At 42.2% G+C, this 27,945-nt stretch overlaps 1 protein-coding gene across 9 annotated transcripts in view; it reads left to right on the top strand.

Annotated features, from left to right (window-relative positions):
- Positions 1–27,945, top strand: part of Rasgrp3 (RAS guanyl releasing protein 3) — a 98,567-nt gene that overhangs the window by 65,418 nt on the left and 5,204 nt on the right. For all 9 annotated transcript variants that reach the window (XM_063261852.1, XM_063261857.1, XM_063261858.1 and 6 more), the window contains 9 exons: positions 475–606; positions 1,920–2,067; positions 3,332–3,505; positions 3,908–4,024; positions 6,411–6,686; positions 12,857–12,934; positions 14,040–14,156; positions 16,483–16,598; positions 18,612–18,759. In XM_063261852.1, the coding sequence (XP_063117922.1) occupies positions 475–606; positions 1,920–2,067; positions 3,332–3,505; positions 3,908–4,024; positions 6,411–6,686; positions 12,857–12,934; positions 14,040–14,156; positions 16,483–16,598; positions 18,612–18,759 (1,306 nt within the window). The remainder of the gene's footprint in view (positions 1–474; positions 607–1,919; positions 2,068–3,331; positions 3,506–3,907; positions 4,025–6,410; positions 6,687–12,856; positions 12,935–14,039; positions 14,157–16,482; positions 16,599–18,611; positions 18,760–27,945) is intronic.

Here is a 27,945-nt window from a genome sequence, read left to right as displayed (position 1 = left end):
TTATAGATTTAATTCCTCGTAGCTTTGGGTTCTGGAATTGTCAACAAATCCTGTTTTTCCTAATCAGCTAATACTCTCCCTGTCTTTGTAATTGTTAGTTCTTTGTTCTTGGTGAGTAATGTAAATTTACCTTATGAACTAGAGGTCAAGTAGGGGCTAATGCCTCAGGGAATAAAACCAGCTCACTGCTCTGGTAGAGTCAGTGTTTTCTACTCCTTCACCATATACATTGCCATAAATTGGGAGGAGGAGTCTCTCAGCTATGTTCTGTAGTAAGTCATGAAGAAGTTAGGGTTTGCAGGATCTTGGTTCTTGAAGGAACAGAAAGACTCACATCAGGATTACTGGGGATAAGAGTTGTCAACTTGGAAATATGGTACTAAACTCAGTGTTATATTCAGTTTATAGAATAGTCTCCAAGTGTGGACCAAGTGAAACCTTCCAGCTGACAAAAGTCCTTTCTATACCTTTCAGGTACTGGATTACAAAATTTCCTGCAGAGTTTAATTTGGATCTTGGTTTGATTCGCATGACTGAGGAGTTCCGGGAAGTAGCTAGTCAACTAGGATATGAGAAACACAGCAACCTCATGGACATATCCAGCATGTAAGAGTGGCACTAGTCTTTTGATCTCTGTGGGTTCACTGCTTTGGGGAAAGGGTAGTAATGACCCTGCTTGACTGGAATCACTACTGTTCTAGAAGGAAGCTCCTTCTTTGGAGATAGCCTGACTACAATGAACACAGCTATACCAGATACACTCTATCTCTCCAAGCTGTAGTTTGTTTGGAAAATGGCATGGCATCTTTGTGGGATCGTTATATGTTTTAAAAGTACACAAGAGAACCCAAGAAAATTTGGCACACAGTAGATACTGAATACTTACTTCTTAACTCTGAATTTAGTCAATTTCTCCTATGCCTTAGCTACTCAGATCACCACACTGGTTTCTCCTAGGACTCCATCAGAAAATAGTCTTGGGTCTTGCCTAAGCCCTTGGATTGGGATTTATGCCTTAACAAGATCTCCTTGTGATTCATACTTGCCTTTAGGTCTGAGGCGCTCACTACCTTAGTGCTTCAGAGGCTCACCTGAAGTTCCACAAATGTTGACCATAGTTGTATCCCTGACTGGTTATTTCATTAGGGACTTAATACTAATTAGACTCATTTAATACAGACCAGCTAACTCTGCCAGGGAAAGTGTTTTGACCCTAAGTGTGATTGTCCATATTCCAATTATATATTCTATCGCAGGCTGGTCTGAAATTCAATATGTAACCTAAATTGTCATTGAATTTTTGATGATTTTTTCCTGTCTTGGCTTCCTGAGTGTTAGGATTACAGATCTATGTCAAATAAACATATTTTCTGTCTTAGGTATTCTCTTTGCCTGGAATGTTTCTTCAAATCTGATAATAAATGACCCAGGATTCACCAGGGATGCTTGTTTACAATGCCTGTCATTCAGGTTCATTTCTAGTAAATCAAAGTCTCTGGAAGTGAGATATAGGCCTTTGTCTTTATAATGAGTTTTCCAGATAATCCATATGATGTTCAGGTGTGAAAAACGAAATCCTGGCTGTTTCCAAGAGCTTTGAATCACCATCTATATGCCAACAAACTTCTGATTTTATAGGCCTAACCCTGATCTTTTCTTTAGAGTTCGGATCTTGCTTGGTCACAAGAAGTATCAAGTGAGAGATTTAGGATGGATCAGGGCAAACCTATCGTGCCTAGACAAAACAACTTCAAGTCTCTTGGCAAAGGGTGGATGGTTTTCTCTTCAAATATGGAGGACAGGGCCTGTATTTCACACATGCTTCTGGCAGTAGGCCAAGAGTTAGTCAGTAGGTTAATATCTTCCACTGAGTGAAATGCATTTTCGGCACGCTGACCAGACTTGTTCTTCTTTCACAGTCCTTCCTATGACTGGATGAGGAGAGTCACGCAGAGGAAAAAAGTATCAAAAAGGGGAAAGGCCTGTCTCTTATTTGACCATCTGGAGCCCATTGAATTGGCTGAGCACCTCACTTTTCTGGAGCATAAATCTTTTAGAAGGATCTCGGTAAGGAACTTGACGGTTATTCTTCCAAGGGTAACAAGCAACGTGCCAACTTTCCCAAGAGCTATGTGTTCATACTCCCAAGGGTTGGCAGCCTCTGCCAGTGGACTCTGTTGGAAATGTGCCCTCAATTCACAAGAACAATCCTTTTTAACCAAATATAAATATTATCCTGTCTTTAGTTTATGGCTCAGGAGCTATATTTCTGCCGCTATGTTCAATGTCTCCTTTCATAGAATTAAAGCATGATTTTTCTAAATATTCAGCAGAGACTTAACCATTCAACGTTTATTTAGTTTGAATGAACTCCTCCAAGTGAACAGTTTTGCTGGACCTTTTATTTATGGCGGTGAGGGTTGGGAGTGAGTTAACTTACTTTAGTATCTATACAATGCCTAACTATGAAAATAGGTGGAGAATTAAGAGTTGTAGGCTTTGAGGAGGTCTCAACATTAGACGGTCTCTTTCTCAGAGATGGAAGTCCTGACTTAGACTTTCCGCCCTATGCATCTTTTCTCTTCTCCTTTTCCCTTCTGTTCTCCTTCCTTCCTCAGCTACAGTCTTAGCAAGCCACCCTTGTCACGATCTACTGCTTTATATTACTTCCATCAAGCAGTTACTTTGATGTATCTCACGCACTCAGGTGAAATCAACCCTTCCCAAGGACCCTGACGTAAATCACACCAAGAAGCAAGATGACTGTTGGCTAGAACATGGATTTATTTCCTTCTATTTTTTAAAGCAATTTTTTCTTTTCTCCCCTTTCCCCTTGAAATACTAGAAGCTTATTGTTTTTTTTTTGAGAGTATTATATTCCATCCATTTCCTGTTCTTTAATGTGTGCCATTGTGTCTTAAATGTGCTTGTTCTTTGGCGTCACTGGTATAACTGAAAATGGCAATCCTAGTTCTTTTGTAGAAATACTGGACCTGTCTGATTCATTAATTTTCCTGGGATAATGGGCTACATAGATCTTAGGGTTCAGTAAGCTTGGAATTCTCTGGAATATAACTTTACATTTTTCCCCTTCTTCCGCCTCCTCTAAAGCACAGTGATTTGTGTGTTTGTATCTGAGTTTTGAAATGTAGTAAGATAGCCTGTTAGAGGCATATAGGATTGAACTTGAAAGAAACCTTTATAAATGCAAAATGGAAGAAATCGCCATGTTGTTATGAAAGGCTAGCTTACTACTTTTATCCAACTGGGTAAAGTTCAATATTGTGAAAAGTCCATTGTAGTTCAGAATCTCTCGTTGTTCTTTTCCCAGTTCACAGATTATCAGAGCTACGTCATTCATGGCTGCCTGGAGAATAACCCGACATTGGAGAGATCTATTGCCTTATTTAATGGAATCTCTAAGTGGGTCCAATTGATGGTTCTTAGCAAACCAAGTGCTCAACAAAGGGCGGAAGTCATCACAAAGTTCATCAATGTAGCACAGGTTTGCGCTCATCACAATCAGACCAGGGTTGGGAATTCTGTATATTTCATTAATTGTATTGAGAAAAGTTGTTGAGGAAATTGGTGTTAGCAATAGAACGGCACTGGACTATTAAACCATGCATGGCTATCTAATGAATAAACTACATTCCTCTCACATAGCAAGATTGTTTCTAAAAGACAATGCTTAGAAGCACTTGATTGTGTTAATGACTGGTATTGTATTTTTAGAGAATTCAACTTTCATTTAATCTTAAACCAATATATTGTTTTTCTCTATATTCTTGTTATTAAAATTGTGCTTGTGTTCCTGTAATTTGAGAAATTCAAAACAATTTTTCAAAATCCTTACCAAGTATTAGTGTTAATGGTTTTTGTTTGCTTGTTGTTTTTTTTTTTCCAGAAACTCCTTCAACTAAAAAATTTTAACACCTTGATGGCTGTGGTTGGTGGCCTTAGTCACAGCTCCATTTCCCGACTCAAAGATACCCATTCTCACCTCTCTTCTGAAGTTACAAAGGTATTGTGGATTTTTATCTGAATTCTAAGTAGGCATTATAGATTGCAGAGATGTGCTCTGATGCTGGCATACATTATGTAGGAGGGTAGAATTTTTATCTTAAACCAATGCAAAGTTATATATAGGGTACAAAATAGAAAGGGAATAGCCCCATCGGCCGAGCCTACCCATAAAACCGCATTGCTGCTGCTGGTGTTACCTAAGAATGTTCTGTCCGTGCTGGTGAGATGGCTCAGTAGGTGAGGATGCTCGCCGTCAATCTGGTGACTTGGGTTTGATCCCTGGAACCCATGTGTGGAAGAAAAGAACTTATTCCCAACAGTTATGCTCTGATTGGTGATTGTACGCTGAGCCATGCAATGCCCCACCCCAGTAAGTAAATAAATACAAGAAGAAGAAGAAGTTGTATCTAATCAAAGATGAATATATTATAAATGTCACCAAATATGTATGCAGTGCTCGCTACGCGATCAGCACTCCGATAAATGTGGAAGATACCGGATGAGTAAAATTAATACCCAGAGTTCTAAAATGGATTCACTGATGCCTACTCTAGTCACAACACTGTAGCACATGGGAGATGCAGAGGAAGGGGAAGCAGGAGGTCTTATACAGAAATATTCAGACTCATAACTGAGCTGCCACCAGCAAAAGCATGTGCCTTTAAAAGCCCATTCACTGCTATTAGTAATGTAGCAGATACCTCTACTCTATTAATTTGCAGACCAAATCTAATAAACGTTTAACTTACTGATCAGAAAGGAGTATTTCCCTTAGGCTAACACTTGGCTGTAGGGGCAGTAGGATGTGTGCTGCTGTAACCCTAAAGTTGTTAAAAAAAAAAACAACCAAAAATCTAAATTGATTAAATAATAGGGCAATCTATTATCTGAGAACTGTGGCAGTCCAGAGGCAGGGCAGACTCCAGGAGTTACCATACCAAAGCCTGGCTCAGTTGCTTCTCCTTCTGAGTATCAGGGATTTGTAGCTGCTTTTGTTCACTTGTTTTAGTTTTCCGTGTTTGCCTTCTTGCTGTTATTAGCCTGCCTTCCCTCCTGATTGGGCTTTGGAGAGCAACAGAACAATAACTACTCTTACTCTTGAAAGAATTCTCATTTTCACTCTGCCCTTATTAATTAGAGACCCTCTTTCTTTACCTTTTGGTCATCTGAAGTCATCTGATGGCCATCCTGGACCAATAGCAGTTGTCTGAGAAATATAGTGTACTGGTTGGCCCAGCCCTCTCTGGTCTTAAACTGCTTACAAACAAACCAAGTGGAAGCCCCTTGAGCTTACTGAGAGCCATCCTAGGTGCTGGAGGTAGAAAGAGCTCATGCGTCATGTGGGATGCTACTGGAAAGGGAAGACAATGAAGGGGCATTTTTTAGAATGTCTAGCTGTTGCTCACCCACCATCCAAGAGTATCTACACAAACACAAGCGAATAAACCAGCCTCAGGCTCTGCCCTCACCTCAAATAAACTGGGACTCACTATGGGTTCTATTTTTTTCTTAAGTTTTGTACTACATTTCAAATAAAAGGCAGAAAGAAAATTTTAGTTGTACAGAATAAAAAGCTTAGGGGTTATACTATATCTTTATAAATTAAATATTTGATGGATGGAGAGATGGTTCAGCTGTTAAGAACTCTTGTTGATCTTCCAGTGGATGTGGGTTTGATTCCCCGTAACTGCATGGTGGCTCACAGCTGTCTGTAGCTCCAGTACCAAGGATCTAACAACCTCCCTGACTAACTATCCACAGGCACTAGATTGGGCAAGAATGTGCTGCACACTTACACATGCAGACAGAGCACTCTTATACATAAAGTAACAACACGCACGCAGGCGTACATGCCTGCACGCGTGCACACTCGACCACACACACACACAGACACACAGACACACACACACACACACACACACACACACACACACACACACTCACCCTTTTTTAGTGGAAAAATCTCCAGCTCAGTGCAACTTTCCCTACCCTGCACTGTCCCAGATTAACCTTCAAGTGACACTTGCAATGAAACTTTCTTGGACCCACAAGGGGATTGTAAAATGCTATGTGCTTGCCTTTGTGAACTGTAATTCCTCATGACTCTCAGAGTCCTCAGCATATGTGATGCCATTCAGCAGCTCACTGTAAGCAGAGAAACAAGGTATGTCTGTGTTGTTACAAAAAGGAGCAGGCTGTCCAAGTGAGAGCCAGGCCCAGTGCATTTTTCCGATTCTCTTGGTTGATAGTTTTCTGCATCAACATTGGTCCAGCTGATACTCCGCCCTGTAGCTGAGGAATTCCAAACCACATATTCCAGAATCTGGGAGTGGACAGGAGAGAAAGTTGCTGTTTGAAAATTCTACTTTTCCATCTCTTCCCAGAACTGGAATGAGATGACAGAGTTGGTCTCCTCCAACGGCAATTACTGCAATTACCGCAAGGCCTTTGCTGACTGTGATGGCTTCAAAATCCCCATCCTTGGCGTGCACTTGAAAGACTTGATAGCAGTCCATGTCATTTTCCCAGACTGGATGGAAGAGAACAAAGTGAACGTTGTGAAAATGCACCAGCTTTCTGTTACCCTGAGTGAACTGGTCTCCCTGCAGAATGCCTCTCACCACTTGGAGCCTAACATGGATTTGATCAACCTCCTCACTGTGAGTCCCAGGGGCCAATAGCGTGCTGAATAGCACTCTGTATCTTAATTCTCAGTGCTATAGAGAGATATGTTGTGACAATTCACTTTAGAGGGAGAATAATTTAGGGGTCGGTCCATGATAAGGAGTCTAGTCTCAAAGGAGGAGGAAAATGGAAACTTACACCCATAGGAACAAGACTTGGGACTGTAGCCTTGTGGCAAACACATTTCTTTCTTTAGGAGGAACCTAGTCTCTGCCAACCCGAACCTCTTCTAGAGGTCTTTATTCCCTGAGAGCCACTTTAGCCCTTTATTTTTACTCTTCTTCAGCAAACTTGGCCAACTAATCAGCTCCTTCCTTATGTCCTCAAGTCCTCTATTTCTACTTTGATTGAGAATTCAAAGACTTCATCTTTATTCTTAGTTTAAAACCTTTTATTTTGTATTATATTTATTTGTGTACATAGTGGGGGGAGAGAGAGAAAGAGAGAGAGAGAGAGAGAGAGAGAGAGAGAGAGAGAGAGAGAGAGAGAGAGAGAGAGACTTGAGCACAACACAGAAACCATGTGCAGGTCAAAGGACAACTTCATGAAGTTTGTTTTCTCCTTCCACCTGTACTCAAGGCTAAAACTCGGTTGTCATGTGTGTGTAAGGAGTTCCTTTTTTGCTGAGTCATCTTGCTGACTCCTTTTGTTTTTGTTTATGTTTCTCTTGTTTTCATTTTTGGTTGTTTGTTTTAGTCTGGGTCTTGTTGTTTAGCTCAGGCTAGTCTTGAACTTGTGGCCCCCTGACATCAGTCTCTCAAGTGCTGGGATTCTAGCTGTGGGCCACCACGTGCTGCTTTTTAAAGATTTCATCTTTCTAGAGCCTTCTTTGATCTCTTCCAAAGCAGTAATGAGTCTGCTGTGCTTTACGCTGTACTTTACGCTTGTCTTAACTGTAGAAGCCATTGCTCTGCATTAGATTAATTATTCTTTTTCTGTTCATGTGCTTTATTTAGCACATGCCCAGCACCTTCCACAGCACGTGGCACAGTTAAGAACTCAGGAGACAAAATGAATGCTCTGTTTAGGAGTGGTGAGAGTCAGACAAAAAAAGTCTGACATCCTTTTGTCACCTGCCACTATGATCGATTTTATTTATGTATTTATTGTTTGGATGGTTTTCAGGTCTAGAGTGTTAAGACACAACAGGTGTGTAGAAAAAGATATCTTCCACTATATCTTGTTTTTTGAGGAGGAAAAAACATAAACAAATTCTCTTACCCTTGCTTAAACAAGCTAAGGTACAACTTCCCTCTCTGCCTTCATAACAGTGTAGCATCTGAAATTTGGCTGCTGTGATGAACTGACATTTTCTTTTGATGGCCATAGGAAATTAATGCAATGACTCTTCTTAAGCTCCAACGGGCTAAATCCCCTAGGACTGCTGCACTGGAATAGGAGCCTGGCTCCCAGACTTCATACCCACTAATTGTTGTCAAAAGACACCCCTAAATAGATGGGGAACCATCTCGCAATAATTCAAGCACCTGCATTGATTAATCATTTGCCATGTAAATATGTTTCCATGAATCAGTGCCCAGGGTTGTAGCCACAATCAGACAATAAACCACAGGACAGACAGATGATGTCTGAAGAGAAGAACTAGTGTGGTCCTCAGTTTCAAGTGTCTGCGTCAGGCTGTGCTCTTAGCCGTGAGTATAACTTTAAAAGGCAGGTGCCTACATTTGGGCAATGTCTCAAGTACCTAAAAGACAAAGATAAAGTAGGGAAATTAAGTTTGAGTTTTAAGTTCATCAAGAAAGGGAAAGGTCTCTCCATGGTTGAGTACTTGCTTAGCATGCCCAAGACCCTGGATTAATCCCCAAACAAAAACAAACAAACAAACCAACAAAAACAAAATCTAAATGCACCAAGCCACATTATCAAAGAGGTGTTTAGCAGACTTCTGACAAAAATTTTACTGAAAATTCAATGGTATCAATGGAAACTCAAATTTAAAAAATAAAAGTTAAGAAGCAATTATTTTTTGTTAGGAAAAACAAATGAAAAATGATGTCAGAGTATGCCTATCTTTTTCTGTCATTTTTAAACTTTGGAGACATTTATAAATCTCACATTCTTCATTTTTGAGAATGGGACAGAGGTGCAATGACATTTTCTGTTGCCCCAGACCCCAGGTTTTATTACAGGGACTATGTGAACCTCAGGAGCACGGAGGGACAATGTAGAAGCTACTTAGCATCATATTTAAGTCTGCATGGCCCAGAGTGATAGCAAGAATCCTAGGTGAACAGTCTTGACTTCCACCTTGCTCCTGTGTTAATCAGTCCTGATTATGCCTTTTTCATCATACTTCTGTGTTCATGTATGATCTCTACGTTTCTATGACTCTAGAACTACAGAATGGCAAAGCCATGAAAATAAAGAAAGATTTCTGTGGTCTTGGCCATGGCCGACTGACTCCCCTGGACAGCACAGGCCTGCAGAGCAGTCATGACCTAAGCCAGTTTCTTCTTACATCTAAGGTCATCCTTGTCTCCCCACAATCAAGGAGAATGTTCATTACACAAAAAGGCACATCAATTTTTTTCTGATGTCATGTTGAAGGTAATGTCCTTAACGTGAGTCCTGAGGAAGCTTATCTGTTCACTAGAGTTTAGTGTCCACTTTATGAAACACATACATGTTTGAATTAGAACCACGTGATTGCAGCTGTCTGAGGCATGAGACCATGTCCATAAGCATAGAATTTAAGTGGTGATTTCATTTTTTCCTAGGTCAAGTTTTTGCCCAAAGTGGCTGTGTTCTTTGGTGACCTATATATGCTTCAGCACATTGAAAAATAGAAAGTGAAAACTCAAGTAAACGAACAATTATTAAACACCTATTCTGTCTACCAATGCTGAAACTTTCCATGACCGCCGGTTCACATGGCGCTTTCTCCATGCATCCCCCTGGTAAATTCTCACATAGGCCCTGTAATAAATCCTGGGGTATGAGGGTGGGGGGACAGAAAATGTCAACCACTTCTGTCCCTTCCTCAAAAATGAAGGATGTGAGATTTATAAATGTATCCCAAGTTTAAAACTGACAAACTTCTGGACACAAGGTTGGGGAACTCTCTCCCTTGGGTAAGAAATTAGTCAGCATTTGTCACTATAAAAAATACCCAGTATAAATCAATTTATTGAAAGAAAAGACTTACTTTGGCTCAGCCTGTTAAGAGTTGGCTTCGTTGCATTGAGCCTGTGGTAAGGCTGTGTATCAGTGGGGCAACACATGGCAAAACAAGATCACTCATCTCATGGTTGGGAAGTAGAAGGCAAAGAGGACATGGCTGAGGTCCCGCAGAACCCTTGGAGGCATGCTCTCATGATTTAAAGACTTCTCACTGAGCTTCACCTCTTAGCGCTCCACTAAATCACAATAGTACTGAGTCATGGAACAAAACATATGGGTCTTTGAAGGACTTTTAAGATGTAAACTAATAATGGACGGTTGATATTGGGTGGACACCTGCTCTCTACTATGGTCCTATTAATAAAATATCATTTATTTTATGTCAGTACAAAATTAAATAATATTTTCTCCAACTCTTTCCATTATTAGAGAATAAAATTTATAAGGAAAAATCATGACCCATTGTGTCCTTTGTCCCTTCGAACAGCATGGGTTAAGTGAGAGTGGGAAAACATAGCATCACATTGTAGGGGTTTAGACTATTCTCCCTTTCAGGGTGGATCTGGAGACAGCATCTCCCCTTGAGATTCCAGTTCATGTAATGAGGAGTTCTCAAGACTGATACCTCTGTTTCATGATATATGAAACAGACAGTCTCTTCACGGTATTTTTAGCCCCACCAGTTACTTTTATCGTTTTCAGCACATGCAAATAGCTGGAAAGCCCCTTTGCTTTTACAGACCTGTTTAGAAAAAGAGAGAAAAGAAAATGTGAAGAGACGAGAAAGAAGGAGGAGGAGAAGGAGGAAGAGAAAAAAGGAGAGGATGGATGATTTGCTAGACTGATGTGTGCAAATAGTTTGATGATCAAGTGTGTTTTATTTTATAGTAAGCTAATCTTAACATGAAAGCTAACTCTAAAGCCACCTGTGCTAGCAGGACTGATGGGTAAATGCGACAGATAATGGATGGGAAAATTACTCAAAACCATCGGGGACGTAATATGTCAGGCAAAGTTGTTCATATTATGTAAAACTGGGAAGTAGGCAGGGAAAATCCTTAGGTCCCCACCAAGCTCTGAGAGAGGAAACAGGGTTGAGGGAGCAGGGTAGAAATGGTATCCGAGGCTCTGGGGGGCAGTTCTCTGTTCAAAGATAAGCACCATTACAAGTGGCTGCTACATTGCCTAGGGGCCGACCCTGCATCTGTGAGCTTCTAAGCAAAGCCAGTGCATGGATATGCATTAGTTCACTTAAATCTTCACCAAGGTCCTGGGTGGGAAGCTATGGCTGATCAGGAAGAAATCAAGACCCTTAATTGCTTGCTGAGGATCACAGTGGTGATAAGTAGAAAGAAGACATTTAGAAAAGACCAAATTATGGGTGAGTCTTTGCCCATCAGTCGTGGGAAAATACCCAATAAGGATACTTGCAGGAGCATCTCATGGACTTAGTAAACGTTTGTGGGCATTTCTGGTTGAATGTCTTGGAGTTGCTGTTACCTCTTCTGAGGATGTTGGTACCGGTCATCATGAGACTTCGATTTCACAGGCCTCGGAGGCAAGTCAGGAGGAAGGGAACAAAGCAGGAGCTGTCTACTGATAACAAGGAATTTGAAAGGAAGACCGCATTTATCATTCTCTCATTATTTATGGAAGCTCCTCCATGCCAGGCCTCAAATTGCAACTGAGGCAAGCAGGACAGATGTCCTGCCCACTGCCCAGAGATTTCTCTCTCTGGGGATTCTAGGTCTTGAAGAGTAGATAATATTGTCCATCTCAGGTACCAATATGTCTATCAAATATCCTTTTTGTGCATCTTATTTCATTCTTTTGAGTAACTGCCTGGTTCCTAGAGGCATTTGTCTGTGACATGTGTGACTACTCTTTAGAAAAAGGTAAACACAGTGTCCATTCTTGGCAAGCAGGATTTTCAAGACCTGGGAAGATTTGGGGACCATTTTATAGCAATGCCAACTTTATTCTTCTTGGGAAAGAAGTTCGGATTATAAAGTCAGCCTTCTCTTCCTTTCATTCCTTCCCATTCACACTCTCTCCTGAGTCTCTCCTGATCATTCGGTCTCCAGGGGTCCCTGTGTGTAGTGATAATAGTAATAAAGACACATACACCAATAGCAATATCATGTAGTGTTCATGGGGCAGTCCTGTATGCTGAATCCTTGTGAAGTACTTTGAATGTATACTTTTATTTGGTCCTCATGGAAGTCTAATGTGGTGGAAACTTGTATAGTTACTTACATTTTGCATAACTTGTTTCACTTAACTTGTTCAGCGCCACCGGAGTTCACCAATGTCCAATTCAGGTTCCAGCAGTAGCATCATCTGCTCTTTGCAGTCCCTCTCCTGTTTCCCAGAATGACTTGGGGTGGGGTGGCTCACTTCAGACTTAACAAGCATGGCTGTGAAAACAATTTGTTTTGTTGTTGTTTGTTTGAGTTCTGTTTCTTCAAGTTAGCTGCCAGACTATTGAGGGCAAAAAGCTACTTTTTGCACTTTGGTATCACCGAGACTTTGCACAGTGTTCAGTGTTCTAGATCATAGAATCTGGGCTAGTTTATTCTTCATTCCCATGGTTCTTCAATCAGGTCTTGTACTATGTATCTGTCCAGCCTCCAGACTATAAAAATCTAGAATCCCTCCTCTCTCTCTCTCTCTCTCTCTCTCTCTCTCTCTCTCTCTCTCTCTCTCTCTCTCTCTCTCTCTCTCCCCACCCAGGCCTGAAAATTTAAGAGCATTCCAACTAACACTGCGGTAGACCAGAGAACATTGTGTTTCTCCTTGATGCTGATGGCCTCGCCAGGATTAACATTTTCTTTTCAAACTTTGATTTCTCACCTTTGCATGCCTCTGCCTCTTTTTGCACTTTTACATCCATCTAGACTACTAGGCACGAGACTTCCAATGTTCAATGTGAAAAATATTTCACTAATGTACATAAAGAAATGAAGTCCAACATAACCAGTCCTGTCTTCTGGTTCTGCCGTAGCTCTCTCTGGACCTCTACCACACAGAAGACGATATTTATAAACTATCACTGGTGCTGGAGCCTAGGAATTCCAAATCAGTACGTATTGCTTTGTTCTCAGTGCTAAACTCCTGTTTGTCAATTATTGTCATTGACCATGTCGATGGTGATTGGTGTTCTAAGGACTGAAGAAGTTTGAAGATCTGTATTATTCCCATTTGACCAATGGGCCAACTTATTCCCAAGGGGATTTTTTTTTTACATCTTATGTTAAGGAGGAGAAAGAATATCATCCCTATGGTGTTTTATTTTTGATTATTTTATATCTCCTGTGTGCATTATGCATTATTGTCACCACATTCCCTGTGGAGACAAACCTACCGGAAAAGCCTAAAGAGAAGTCAGTAGCTCCCGAGAGGGCAGAAGACCCAAGTGTTCACAGAATACTCAGAAGTGATTGGCACATTAAACAAAGGGAAGAGGTGAAAGAACAGGCAGGAACTTGGTTACTACTTGTTGTATACATTCAATGCAGATTTATCAGGAATACAAACTATTTTTAAAAATAGATAAAATTAGGCAACTCTTAGTTTTGAGACAAGGTTTTGCTATAAACCCCAGGCTGGCCTCCAACCCCTGATCTGCCTCAGTCTTCTAAATGCTGGAATTTCAGGTATATGCCACCAAAGCCAATAACTTGATAAGTGTAATCTGTGTGTGTGTGTGTGTGTGTGTGTGAGTGTATGTGTGTGTCTCTCTTTGTGTGTGTGTGTGTGTGTGTGTGTGTGTGTGTCTGTGTAGAAGTCCATGGTGCATTATTGTATGAACCTTTAGGAATGATTTGGTGATTTCTATAGTTAGAGAATTCGGATGGGCTATTTGGGTGGTCTAGGAGTACACATTTTTATACCTATTTAGAAGAATAGAATGGACGTTATTACTAAACAAAGTGCACTATTAAGTTGTGCTCTTAGCCATGTGTGTTGCTGTCACCTAGAAGATTCACACTGAGGCTAAGACAATGAAATCATATGCTCCAGGGATATATAGCAAGGGACTTGGTCTCAAAAAGCCCAGACCAAGGCGAAACATGGTTTCAGTTACTAATTAGATTTTATTAACAAATGATATATTAAATTTTCTCTCTTGGTGGATCAAGTCCGAGTTAATATTAAAAACTGTGTATGTGTGTGTGTTCTTTTAGCAGCCAACTTCCCCCACAACACCTAATAAGCCTGTGGTACCCCTGGAGTGGGCTTCAGAAGTGGTACCAAAGCCAGACCCCACAATCATCAACAAACACATAAGGAAGTTGGTTGAGGTAAGTAATTAAATGAGAATAATCAGAGAGTTCTAGAAAACACCATTTTCCCTTCCTTAATATTCTATAATTGTCCTGAAACCAGATGACATCCATGAAAACAAATCCTGGACAAATAGAATCAATTGAACCTGAACATTAATTGATGAACAGTTGATACTCCTTGCTTCCTGAATTGGTCCCAAGAGAAGAATTTACCAGAAAGGACCTTTCTCTTTCTTGACTGTGTCTTTTTATTTATCTAATGGTTCTCAGTTCCTTCTAGCTCCCTTCTTGAGCATTTGGTACCTCTGTCACTACCATCAACTTGAAGGACTTTGGGGAGAAGAATTACTCGTGGGGATACGATTACTTTGGGGATAAAAATAACCCATACGAATTACTCACAGAAAACCCACCACAGATAAGGTGCTCACTTCAGAGCTGGGAAACATCCCCTGAATTGCTTTTTTTTTACCTGATGTATGTTATGAGGATTTTATGACATAGCCACATGATGCCACCGTATGAAAAATCAATCTAAGTCAAGGCCCTTTTGAGGTTCTCCCTGTAGAAAACAAATCAGACTTGGGTGTGATGGTACACCTGTGTAATCCCCAAGCCTTGGGAGGCTGGGCAGGAGGATGGTGAAGACCCTTCCTGAAAGGATTGGGGGCCAGGGAGGTGCACAGAAGAGTAGAAGCACAAATGCTTAGGAAGAAATAACATGTCTCTGTTACTGGAAACGGTGATCCAGGCCTGGTTAAACCCATTGTCATGGATGGCTTCAGTGTGATTACAATAAGGGTAAAGGTATGTTATGGAATATCTATGAGATAGATAGTGCTTTTTGCTGGCAAAGGAATTTTAAGAACACAAAGATGTTCTTTGTCTTGGAGAACTCAGGAATTTTGTAATTGCTGAGAGTTTTATGGTATATGTGTGAGGCAGAAAAAAAAATAGTTAAAAGGCATAGCATGGAAGGCCAGTGTGTAATGCACAGCTGTCATCCCAGGATTGGAATATGAGGCAGGAGAGTCTGAGGTAACCAGAACTGCACAACAGAACCCAGTCTCAAAACTAAGTAAGCTGAGTGCTAGAAAGCTTGTTGAGGTTAAAAGGACTCCCCGAACTTTCTCGGGGCCTGAATTTGATTCCTAGCACCCACATTGACTGGCTAACAACCAACTGCAACTCCAACAAGGTGACCCAAGCCCACGCTGGTTTTTGTGGGCACCTCAATGCATGTGCATGAACATATACACACAGGCACACATACAGTTTAAAAATAAAATAAACATTAAGCAAGCAAGCAGACAGAAAACCCAAGCCAGACAACAACAACTACAAAGGTGATGTGGAAGAAACTTTTGCTGAGGGAAAGGGCTGAGAAGATAATGTGGATCAGGGCAAAGATGAACAGAATTTAGGGGTGAGTGGGCAAAAGGACACCAGGAGGGCTTTGCACACTAGGATGCTCTGACTCCAGACAATGAAAGGTAGAGAGCTTGCTTCCTCCCCCTCCCCCTCTCCCTCACCTCTCCTTCCCCTCTCTTTTCCTGCTCTCCCTTCTTGCTCTCTCCCTCTCTCTCTCCCTCTCTCTCTCTCTTTCTCTCTCTCTCTCTCTCTCTCTCTCTCTCTCTCTCTCTCTCTCTCTCTCTCTCTCGGTCTGTCCTTCCCTCCCTCCCTCCCTCCCTCCCTCCCTCCCTCCCTCCCTCCTATATACAGACGTAGAAACACTCAAAGCTAGAATCTGAGCACAGGAGAGAGGAACTTATTTTTTTTGTTGGTAAGTAGTCCTTTAGCATACTTGATTTCTGAAGGGGTGTACTCTCTTTTGCGCGCTCTCATCATTCTGAACAATTTTTAGCCTATACATTAATTTTGTTAGAACTTCATAATCTATTTGTTCATTTAAAAATATTTCCTCCTCCCCCAAATATAAATTAAAAATCTTCTTACTGGGATTTTTTTTATAAGGATAGCATTCAACATATATTTTCAATTTTTCAGGTAACTTAAATTCCTAAAGCTTCATTTTCTTTTTCTTTCTCTCTTTTTGGTATTATAATCAATAAACTCACTAACCTAACTCCTACTAACCCTAACCTAACCCTGAAGTCTCACTTTTATTTCCATAGGAAACATTTATCTAAATCCCAATTTCAAAGCCCCCCACAAACTTCTTATCCTTTTATAGTGTTAAATAAGCTCTGTGTTTAGGAGTCTCCCACCAGATTCTAGGTTCCTTGATTGAAATGAGAATCTACTTATTGTTTTTCACAAGTTTAGTGCCTGACTTACATGTGTCCACAGTAAATACTAAATACCTGTCTATCCTACGCAGTCTGTGTTTCGAAACTATGACCATGACCATGATGGATACATCTCTCAAGAGGACTTTGAGAGCATAGCGGCCAATTTTCCCTTCCTGGATTCCTTCTGTGTGCTAGACAAAGACCAGTAAGTATAATTCATTCTGTTGTTTTTAATGGATCTGGTTTAAGACAGAAGATTATCTAGGGGGTGGTTGGAGAGGGACACCAGCAATCTACATCCCAACAAGCTTTCCTCTGCTGTTCTGATAGAGCAGTCTGGCTTTTCACTGGTTGTTTTTCTTCGTGTCCCTGAACATTGGAGGCTGTCATAGGACAGATCACATCTTTGTTAAGTGTAAGTGCCATCTGCAAATTAAACAGCTCTCAGTTTCTTTAAGTCCTTCTACTGCCCAACTTCTGCCATTCTAAAAGCCTCATCAGGACAAGTAGAAGTGAAAGTCTGAGGGCAGAGGCCGGTAGTCCCAGCTACTGGGAAGACTGAACTAGACTTTTGTGTATAGTTGTGATTGATGTATGTGTCTGCAGAAATAATATTTTTTTTCTTTTTTTCGGAGCTGGGGACCGAACCCAGGGCCTTAGAAATAATATTTTTTAGGATGGGCAAGATACTAGATGATTTAATTTCAGAATTAGTATAATTTTAGTATAATTCAAGTTATTTTGCATATGAGGTGAATAAAGTGATCTTAAGGCTAGGGTACAGTTCTGACATCATTGATAGAAACTGGGAAACCTGTGGTAATACAAATTAGAAAGAGAGATATAAGCTTCAGAATGGTGATGTTAATTGTGGGGGGGGCAGGGTGCACAGGAAGAGATGCCTAGCAAGTTATTAAAGATGTAGTACAAAATGTGTGAGAACAGTTGGGCTCGAGGCACACATTATTACATTTCCAGTCCGTCAGCATTAGCTGGTTGCTGAGGACTGGTGCAACATTCCTTTCTGGTGGGGAATTTAGGGGGAGATGAGCATGCGGGTCTTCCCTTCCTACTCATGGAAGATGAAAATAACGAGCGGGTTCTGTAGAAAAGACAGAGAAGGGGAAACAGGAGAGGAACCAGTAAAGCAGAGCATCATGGACTTGCGTGATCTATAGAGAAGTGGATGTCAAAAAGTTAATATGTCCCCATGGTACGCACTGCCATGAGGTCAGCGATTTCAAAGAATGACAGGGGGCCATTGAGGACTGTCCTCACTGACAGTTTCAGCACAAAGGCAGTGTAAGGAACTTGGCTGGGTAGTATAGAAAGATAGAAGAAAATGCTAATTACTGGTGTTCTTGACAACTTTGGGAGTTGGTAAGCGAGGAAGACCAGTGCTGAGGAAGACTGCAGAATCAAGGAAAGAGTTGTGAAGAGAAGGAAAGTCTTGGGCATCTCTGGAAACAGGAGAAACAGATTAAGCAGAGCCTTCGAGAAGGCCAAGGTCAACGGAGGCTCAAAAGTAGGGATGGACCAGCCCTGTTGATGCCACAGGAAGACCCAAGGGGAGTCCTAAACCGGGCAGGAAAGCCAAGATCTCTGTACACAGCACTTCCTGTGTCAGGTGTACTTGGTCCTTATTGATAGACAAGTGACAAGCAAGGGGTGCGATGAGCTGAAAACAGATAGGTGGGTTGAAGAGGAGCTCCCTCTGTGTAGAGATCTGGAGACTCTGCTCTAGATGAACAGAACATCTGGAGGAGGAAGACGCAAGGGACACTGGGGGGAGCAGCCTGCAATAAATTAGGCTGAGTAAGTTGAGCACCACAGTGATAATCTTTGTCTTATTGCCAGTCAAGGACTAGAAAGCTGTTCTTCTGGAAGCTTGTATTCTTCAGTAATAAAGATAATTCCCTGAGCCAGAGAACACAGGTCATGTTCATACATGTGAAAACACACACACACACACACACACACACACACACGCATGCACACGCACGCACACTTACACACATAGATATAAACATACACAAAGGATCTACTTATTGGGGAAGGCTTTGAATACGTTGTGCCCTTAAGATTCATCCTGATGTTTAGAAGTGAATATTTCTCATTTGCTTTGGGTCACAGAGCTTTGGGATGTGGGTAGCAGAATGTGGCGACTACTTGGTGATAGAGCAGTCAAAGATGCTCCCTTTTTTGACTCTCCTAACAGGGACGGCTTAATTAGCAAAGACGAAATGATGGCTTATTTCCTGAGAGCCAAATCTCAGCTACACTGCAAGATGGGACCAGGCTTTATCCATAATTTTCAGGAAATGAACTATCTCAAGCCCACTTTCTGCGAACACTGTGCGGGATTTGTAAGTTGGACTTCCATTCTTTATTTGTGCAGGACCTTGGAAAGGCAGGGAAATGGTTTACTAAATACAATTCACTTTATCCTTTGAGCCAAAACTCAGATGTGTGATCGCTCCCTGAAATGAAAGATGAAATAAAAGCAAAACAGATCTGTGAGTCTAACTGGGCTCCAGGAGCACCCAAGACAAAGACAGGGAAGACTGCTGAACCCCATTAGCTTCAGAGAGAGAGAGAGAGAGAGAGAGAGAGAGAGAGAGAGAGAGAGAGAGAGAGAGAGAACTCTGCAAGTTACCTGTGCTAGAGGAAGGTACCCTGGCATTCAGCAGCACTCTTGGTAACGGTTGTTGTGAAGAGGAACTTTATCTTAGCCAGTTCCTTCTGGCACTCATTTAATGTGGTATTTGTCACCATATCCATCATGGTGTGGCTTAATACTTCCCAACTCAAAGAGGAAAAAAAATGCCCTTTGGGGAAAAGGCAGTCATGGTAACAAATGACATTTACTTAATGCTTGACGGTAACAAAGTGGACAGTCCTGGAAGGATTCCCTACAACATGCTTTTGAGGTAGGCATTTTCTCCCCATTTTGCCTAGGAAGATGGAGAGGTGCAGAATGGCTACCCGAAATCCTCCAGGACTGCAAAGTTCTAATCAAAGGGGCGTGAACTCAAACACAGGTCCTCTGAGTGTGGCCCCTGTGCTTGGCCTTCACCACTGCAGCACATGGAGACTGCACACTAGCGGTTCTCCACCTGTGGGTTGTGACCCCTTAGGGATTACCTAAAACCATTTAAACACAGATAGTTATAACATGATTCATAGCAGTAGCAAAATCACAGTTATGAAGTAGCAGTGAAAATTATGTTATGGTTGGGGGGGTTACCGCAGCATGAGAAACTGTATTAAAGGGTTGCAGCATTGGAAATGGCGGGAACCACTGCTGTGAGCATACCCTGACTACCTGGTGGTAGGGCCAGCTTTTGGCCCTCTCCTTACCAGATTTTGGGGCTCTGATTATGGTTTTGTATAAAAAAGAGAAACAGGAATATGTTTGGTAGAAGCGCGTTATGGTGAGGTAGGAGAGGGTGCCTCTGCTGATCCATGCTGAGGTATCCTCTTACTCTGAGGTACCAGCCATAGCCAATATAGTATGGAATGGAGTTTATTTAGGGCATGCGGAGGAAACGTGAGGAGGAAGTGGAGACAGATAAAAGCAGAGAGAGAGAGAGAAGAGAAGCCAGCCTGAAGACATAAGAGAGAGGGGGAGGGGAAGGGGGAAGAGAAAGAGAAAGAGAAGGGGCAGGAAGAGAAGGGGCAGAGAGTAAGAGTAAGAGGATAAGAGACTAAGAGAGTGAGGAGGGGGCAAGCAGCCCCTTTTATACAGTCAGGCATACCTGGCAGTTGCCAGGTAACTGTGGGGCAGAGTCTAGAAGGAATGAATGCTAACTCAGATTATCTTTCATCAGGTACTGAAGTGAAAGAAAATAAAACATTTGAGGTGAGGGTGGCCCAGCACCTAACTCTATAGCTGCCAGCATGGAAGGGATGGTTTTTTCAGCAGCCACATCCCGTGTTGACTGCTTCTGGGCTTCTCCCATCCCATGCCTGAAGGACTGGCTTTGTGAGCCACATCCTTCTGAGAATGGGTAAATAAGAGGAAGGTTTGACTTTCACCAAATTTCTAGATGCTGACATCAGCCCCCATACCACCTTAGCCAGCTCGCCTTATCAGTACCTGGGAGAGAGAAGTTCCTTTTCCATTAGCATCTCCTCGGAGTGCTTCACCAGACTACTCTACCATACCACAAATGCATTTCCTTTTTTTCTGTGTCTCATGGGGGATTTGGAGAAGTAGATAAACCTGAAAATGCAAATGAAACAAAGCCATGTAAATGTTCCACAGCCCTTCAAATAACACACACACACACACACACTTCTCTGTGAAATATATTTTTGAGCCTTCCAATTAACAAGTCAGGCTAAGAGGATCTGCCTAGGCACAACTGAAAATCAGGACTATTTATTGACCTCTAGTGGCATATGAGGGACTTGATGTACTTAGTCCACAGTATTATCTGTGTTGCCTCCTCCTTGCTCGGGATACTGGTTTAATAGAGCAGGAAGGTGGTCATACTTGGGATTCCACATCCTCCCCTCTGTCCTCCAATTCATCTGAACACAGGTGCTGATGCTGTGCTCCTATGAGAATGAAGAACAAAGCTCTGGGCCTGGAGTCTGGGACCTTGGCTTTGAACCTCACTTTTGCTTCCTCCTAACTTCATGTCGTGGACCTCAGTCAATAGCTATCTTTATGTCTGTTTTCCTATTTGTAAAAGATGTTTAATACACTACTTACCTGCCAAGTTGTTGGGGAGATAAACAATACCAGCTGTGTTAAAAGTCTAAAGTATCAAGAGAATGAGAAAAAGGGGAGGCAACATTAAAATGTTTGAAAGAATTCTCTTAGCGCTGTTAGAGTTGACTGAAATTAACTCTTTTAATTTTTATTAACCCTTTCTATTTTTCAAAGTATGTTAATTTCATTTGCACAGCTTGCCTCAATCTTCGTTCACATAATACCTAAGGGTCTTTTGGTCTTTGAGGGATTTATAAATATAACTCTGAAGATATATCCTTGAAAGGAACTGAGAATGCCAGGAACCATTTTCTAGTGCCTGGCCCATCTGCTTTTGAAATAAATTCTATTTTAAGGGTAAAGAAGGCAGTGCATGCATTTCAGAATTGCCAGAATTGAAAGCCTGTTGGTAATCCCTGTATTTTATAGAAGAAACTGAAGGCTGGAGGAGTTACATGAGTTAGTTCCCCAAGGTCACACAAGTCATTGGCAGCAGGACCATGAACCCTAGCCAGCTCTCCTGACTCAGTCCAGTGTTCTTCATATTATAAAGAATTTCATGTACCATAGCAGTCTGCATCCTCAGATCAAAGGAGCCTGGGAAACACTCTCAAGTTTCATCTAAGTGGGGTTTCCTTCAGCTGTGTTGGTTGGCACACTGACCCACTGTCTTTTTCTGGCACTGTTTCCACCTGGATTCTAAGGGAACTCAGTAAATCATGACCTGAGAAGACTCTTGCTTGATCATATCTGTTTCCTGAAGCTCTTTACTGATGCTAATGATGTACTGCAACTTCATATTAGGGTGCCCTATTGTCATATGTAGTGGGAAGGAGCCAAGTCTCACTCAATAGTCCAGGGTGGCCTTGAACTTGAGACTCTTCTTCCTTCCTTCTAAAAGCTGGGATTAGCCACATGTGCCACCACACCAGGAAAGGATGTCTCTTCTCTCCCTCACCCCCTGCTTATTGAAAATAGATTTTTTCTTCACATAATATAGCATGATTACAATTTCCCCCTCCCTCTACTCCTCCAAGTTCCTCCCCACCTAGCCTCCCATCCAGATCTATCCCCTTTCTGTCTCTCATTAGAAAACAAACAGATATCTTAGGGATAATAATATAAAATAAAATATGCTACAATAAAGATGATAAAACAAAAACTAACACATTGGAATAGGACAAAACAAACAGAAGCAAGAGTCTAAGAAAAGGCACAACAAACTGGTGTGTTTTATAAAAAACAAAAGGCAGGGAAGGAAGAATGTTTGGTAGAGTATGGTGTGGGAAAGGGAGAGCTTCTGCAGGCCCATTCTGAGGTATCCCTTCCCCAGAGGTAGCAGACTATACTATACTATACTATACTATACTATACTATACTATACTATACTATTCTATAGTATAGAGTAGAGTTTATTTAGGGGCATGGGGAGGGGAATCAAGAGGGTAGGAGAGAGAGAGAGAGACAGAGACAGAGACAGAGACAGAGAGACAGACAGAGAGACAGAGACAGACAGAGACAGAGAGACAAAGAGAGACAGAGAGACAGAGAGACAGAGAAGAGGAGTAGAGGCTGGCCATGAACACAGAGAGAGAGGTGGGAGAGGAATGGGGAGAGAAGGAACAGAAGGAAAGAGGGTAAAAGGGTAAGAGGATAAGAGAGTAAGAGAATGAGGTGGGGGCAAGCATCCAGGCATACCTGTTGTCAGGTAACTGTGGGGCGGAGCCTAGAAGAAATGCTAATAGAAAGAGATATAGATGCAGAGAACCACTTGTTTCTACTCTCAGGAATCCCATCAAAACACTAAATTAGAAACTATAATATATACCCTAAAGACCTGGACAGGCCCTGTGCATGATACTTCGGTCTCTGTAAGTTCATGTGTGTGTTGATCGTGTTGATTTAGAAAACTTTGTTTCCTTAGTGTCCTCCATCGTCTCTGGATCTTACACTCTGCATCTTCTCTTCTTCAGAGTTCCCTGAGCCTGGAGAGGAGAGATTTGATGGAGACATCCATCCCATTTAGGGCTTAGTGTCCCAAGGTCTCTCACCTAACCTTCTGCATATTATCTGCCTGTGGGTCTCTACGTTTGTCCCCATGTGTTGAAGGAGGACGCTTCTCTGAGGATGGCTGAACAAGGAAAGCACTTACCTAGAAGTGTAGCAGAATGTGATTTGGAGTCATTTTGCTCCTATGATCCTTTAGCAGTGCAGTAGTATTTGGGTTTTTCCTAAGTCCCTGGCCCAGCTACTCTCAAGCTCTTGATCACCCAAGCAGTGTTGGGTTTGGGCTCCATCTTGTGGAATGAGACTTAAGTCAAATCAGACATTGGTCAGTTACTCCCACAAGCTTTGCTCCACTATTGCACTGATGTGCCTTGAAGAACACCATTGTAGAAAAGGGGGTTTTAGCTGGTTGGGTGTTTGGTAGCATGCAGAGAGCCTCCTCTACCAAAGACACGAGCGCACAGGGGTGATCTATGTAGGCACCAGCTCTACTTCTCCATGCTCAGTGAGTTCTGTAGGTGCAGCCTTCAGCAATAGCACCTTGCCATCAGTTTGTGAAGAGCAGCCTGTAGTCTTGGCAAAAGCATAGGTTGTTGGGGGAAGGGGGGTTCCCATGGGAACCCTTTGGCCAACAATTCTTTTAGATGTAATCCATACCAAGTACTGGAAGCTTCATGTGGTGACAAGAGATGTACAGTTGGAGCTGTGCTTCCACCCCCCCACCATGATTTTATTCAGATCGAATATATATATACATATATGTATATGTGTGTATATATATATACATACATACATACATACTTAATTGTAGCTGTCTCTCCCCATATGTATTCTCTTCTTTATTCCTTCTAACTCCCTACCCCCATCCATCCATAATTATCTATTTGTCTATTCTATTCTATTCTATTCTATTCTATTCTATTCTATTCTATTCTATTCTATTCTATTCTATTCTATTTGTCCCCTGTAGACCCTTAGCAGCAGCCTAATGTGGTTGGAGGGGGTGCCTAGCAGGTTCATGCTCTGGTATCCCTCCCACCAGAGGTATCAGCCATATGATGGGTCTAGTATAAAATGAAGCTTATTTGGGACATTAGAAGGGAGTGCGGGGAAGGTAGTAGAGGCAGAGAAAGAAAGGGAACAGAGAAGGACAGAAAGAGAGGAGAGAGAAAGAAGGAAAAAGGACAGCTGACCAGGAACAAGTGGAAAGAAAAAGAGGGAAGAAGAATAAAGGGAAGGAGAGGGGGAGAAAGAATGAGAGGCCAAACAGTCCATTTATAGCAAGCCAGGTTCACTTGGCTGTTGCTATGTAACTGTTGGGCAGAGCCTAGAGGAAATGCTCACACTCTATATCTAACCTCTGTGATTCTACGGATTGTAGCTTGGTTATAATTGACTTAACAGTTCATATCCATATATAATTGACTACATACCATATTTGTCAAATATGGGCAAAATCCCTACTCTTACTGGAGTTTTTAGTGTCAGAACCTGGGTAACCTGGGTTACCTTACTCAGTTGATTTTTGTTTGGTTGGTTTTATTCTGTTTTGTTTTTTGTAGTTCAATTCATTTACCTGTGAGTTTCTCATATATATGATTGGTCTTTCTTAATTCCCCTTCTTGTCCTACACTAGTGACTTTGTTCACACAGGGACAACCCAGAAACTAGGGATGGACTGGCATTAACATTTTCCTGGTTGAGGCTTACTAGTTATCTATTTCCTGAATCATCATCTTCACCTCTTAAAGGACAGAAGCCAACTGGATGGTTTAAAACTCCCCAGACCCCAGAAGGTGTCACTAACCTGATCACCCACTTCCCCTTTCTGCCCTCACTAAGTCTTCAGTGGTCCTGAGCTGACTTATCAGTGGTAGTAAAGAAATCTTTTCTGCCCAGAGCAAACTGTAGCCCTTCAAAAAGGCATTTGCACCTTAATGTGTTCGAGAGATGTAAAGACTGTAAAGGATCAAAGGAATCTCTGGGCTTCCCTGATGGGATTTCCTTGTTTGCAGGAGAGGAAGTGGGGCAGCCACACCAGGTCCTTCCTTGGTCACTCTGCTTTGGGAGCTACTTTTTAAATTAGGACCAGTTGCTCAAATTCAGGTGGCTTGTTAACCATAATGCATTGTAAGCTGTGTTCCAGAAAGCCTCCTTCCTGAGGCTAGCCCGAGATTCTTCCAGCATCACTTTATTAAGCAAACAACAAGCACCTAGGCTAACCCATTAACAAGGTAGAGATGTTTTCCAGTTTAAGCCCACTAAACTAAGCTAAGCCTAACACTGAGTGTGCTGCTGTCCCTGAGGCCCTGGGCAAGTGCTAGGAGAAGGTAGAAGGAAGACCAGGGCAAGAACACTTTCCTCACAATGTTAAAAACCAGTCTACTGGGAGGGCAAAATCCCTACTTTTACTGGAGTTTTTAGTGTCAGAACCTGGGACCCAGAAGCTTGACCAATCTAGGCTTAGCCCCTGGACCTCAAGATACCAATTAGACAAATAATAAGCAATTCGATGTGGCTATATTGGGAAGAGGGACTGTCGTGTTTTGTGCAACAAGAAAAGGAAGCCAGGGATATGTTTGGTGGAGGAGTGGTATGGTGTAGGGAAAGGGTGCCTCCGTGAGCTATGCTGAGGCATCCCTTCTGTTAGCATTATGGTACCATATGATGTGTTTATAAAAAGATAAAGAGAGGATATGCCCCAGGTTTCGGTACCAATGTTGTGTTTATAAAAGGATAAGGAGAGGGGGGATATGTTCTATGGAGCATGGGTCAGCAGGCCCATGCTGAGACATCCCTTCCCCTTGACGGACCAGCCACACAGCAGTATAGCATGGACTAGTTTATTCAGGGCATGGGGAGGGAAGTTAAGAGGGTAGTAGGAGAGAGAGAGAGAGAGAGAGAGAGAGAGAGAGAGAGAGAGAGAGAGAAGAGTAGAGGAGTAGAGTAGAGGCTGGCCATGAACACTGATGCTTATGAGTTAAAGTGTAGGTAACAAATTAAAACTGGCCATTTGGGAAGAATTTAGTTGTTTTTTCTCCTGGTTCCCAGGAAGGTCTGATCAAAAGCTTAATTTCAGCATTGTAGAGTGGAGAGATGGGGGAGGGGAATGGAGAGAGAAGGGGCAGAGAGGTAAGAGAGCAAAAGACTGAGGAGGGGGCAAGCAGCCCCTTTTATACCGAGTCAGGCACACCTGGCTGTTGCCAGGTGACTGTGGGGCAACGCCTAAAAGGAATTACCAACAGGGACAAATAAAGAGGTATGGCAGGACTCTAGTCTGTCTTAGGGGTCCTGACCCTCCAGGTTTCTGCTTAGAGTTCGAATGATCCATGACCAAGAAGTCTTTGTTGAAGTGTGGCTTGGCCCAATTTTGACCCATCCTTGTCTCAGCTCCAGTTTCTTTTGCAAGGTGGCCCGAGAAGCTGTCAGAATTGTGGGAACTCTTTCTGAGAAACAGAAGCCCCTCCTCTTGCTGGTCTGGGAATTCAGCCTTTTTGTCTTCAGGCATGAGATTGCTGGAAGCTCCAATTCCCTGGGGACCATTGCTTCATTCAATAGCTTGAGGGATAAAGGGAAGGGAACATGGGACTCTTTAGAATGCCTTCATTTCTGCCAAGATGTTACATCACAACCAAGACTGTAGCCAGAACAGCTTGCAAAAACACTCCTCATCCAACCTGAGGCATTTGTCATGTCAAAGAACAAAATTAGTTTCAGTTAAAGATCCTAGATATGACTCTTTTAGATTTTAAAACCAAGCAACACATAATCCTATAAAACCGAGTATGTTTTCCAATGAACCTGGTGACAGAGGTTGATTTTATAGACAGAGAAGCCAAAGCAAGAGCAGATTGGTCCCTCCCTGTGCATGGAATGTGGGGGAACAATAGTAAAATAGCCAGGCGTGACGGTACATGCTTATAACTTCAACACTTGGGAAGGTGAGGCAGGAGGATTAGGAGTTCAAGACCTCCTCTTGAGATCTCAAGACACAGCGAGATCCCGTCTAAACAGAAACGAGAAAGAAATCATAGCGTGAGTACCTTCACCTTTCATGCTTCTGTGTTAAGGTGTAGGTAACAAATTGAAACTGGCCGTTTGGTAAGAATTTAGTTGTTGTTGTTGTTCCTGGGAAGGTCCAATCAAAAGCTTCATTTTAGCATTGTAGGGGACTCACACCTTTTTTTTTTTTTTTTGGTTCTTTTTTTCCGGAGCTGGGGACCGAACCCAGGGCCTTGCGCTTCCTAGGTAAGCGCTCTACCACTGAGCTAAATCCCCAGCCGGGCATTTTAGCATTGTAGAGTGGAGCGTTAGTATGGGTGATTGCTTTCTGATGTTTAATCCTGTGTGTTGGGGTCTTGTGTAGTAGCTACATCTGTCACAAGAGTCCCTGTAACCTTTGGCTAGCAGTCACTTCCTACTGGGATAGAACAGTTGCCTTGGTTGGCAGAATCAGCATTTTTGACAGCACCCCCATAGCCCCGCTGCAGACACAGTGCAAACCCATTGGCCCCTTCTTCACCTACCTGGTAAAATCCAAATTATTAAGTGCATGCTTATATTGTTGCCTTGCCTGCAGAAGGTGCCCAAAGCAGCCATTTTCATTAAAGAGAAAGACAGGAAGACCCACTGCTCAGATTTCCTATATATTTGGCGTGAAAAGACATCACCAAAGTAGAACCAACATACCAACTTACCAACTTTAATTTCCCATCCCATCTACCATTTGGCTCCGAAAGAGAAAAGGGAAGTTAACATCACAGCTGGAGGGGGCTGGGAGAAGGCTCTTCTCCGACAGGAAGGGTGTCTACAGCAGCTCCATCCT

The sequence above is a fragment of the Rattus norvegicus genome, chromosome 6 (genome assembly GCF_036323735.1).
Source record: "Rattus norvegicus strain BN/NHsdMcwi chromosome 6, GRCr8, whole genome shotgun sequence".
Lineage (NCBI taxonomy): Eukaryota > Metazoa > Chordata > Mammalia > Rodentia > Muridae > Rattus > Rattus norvegicus.
The sequence above is the reverse complement of the archived record's forward strand: the minus strand, read 5'-3'. Positions and strand labels throughout refer to the sequence as shown.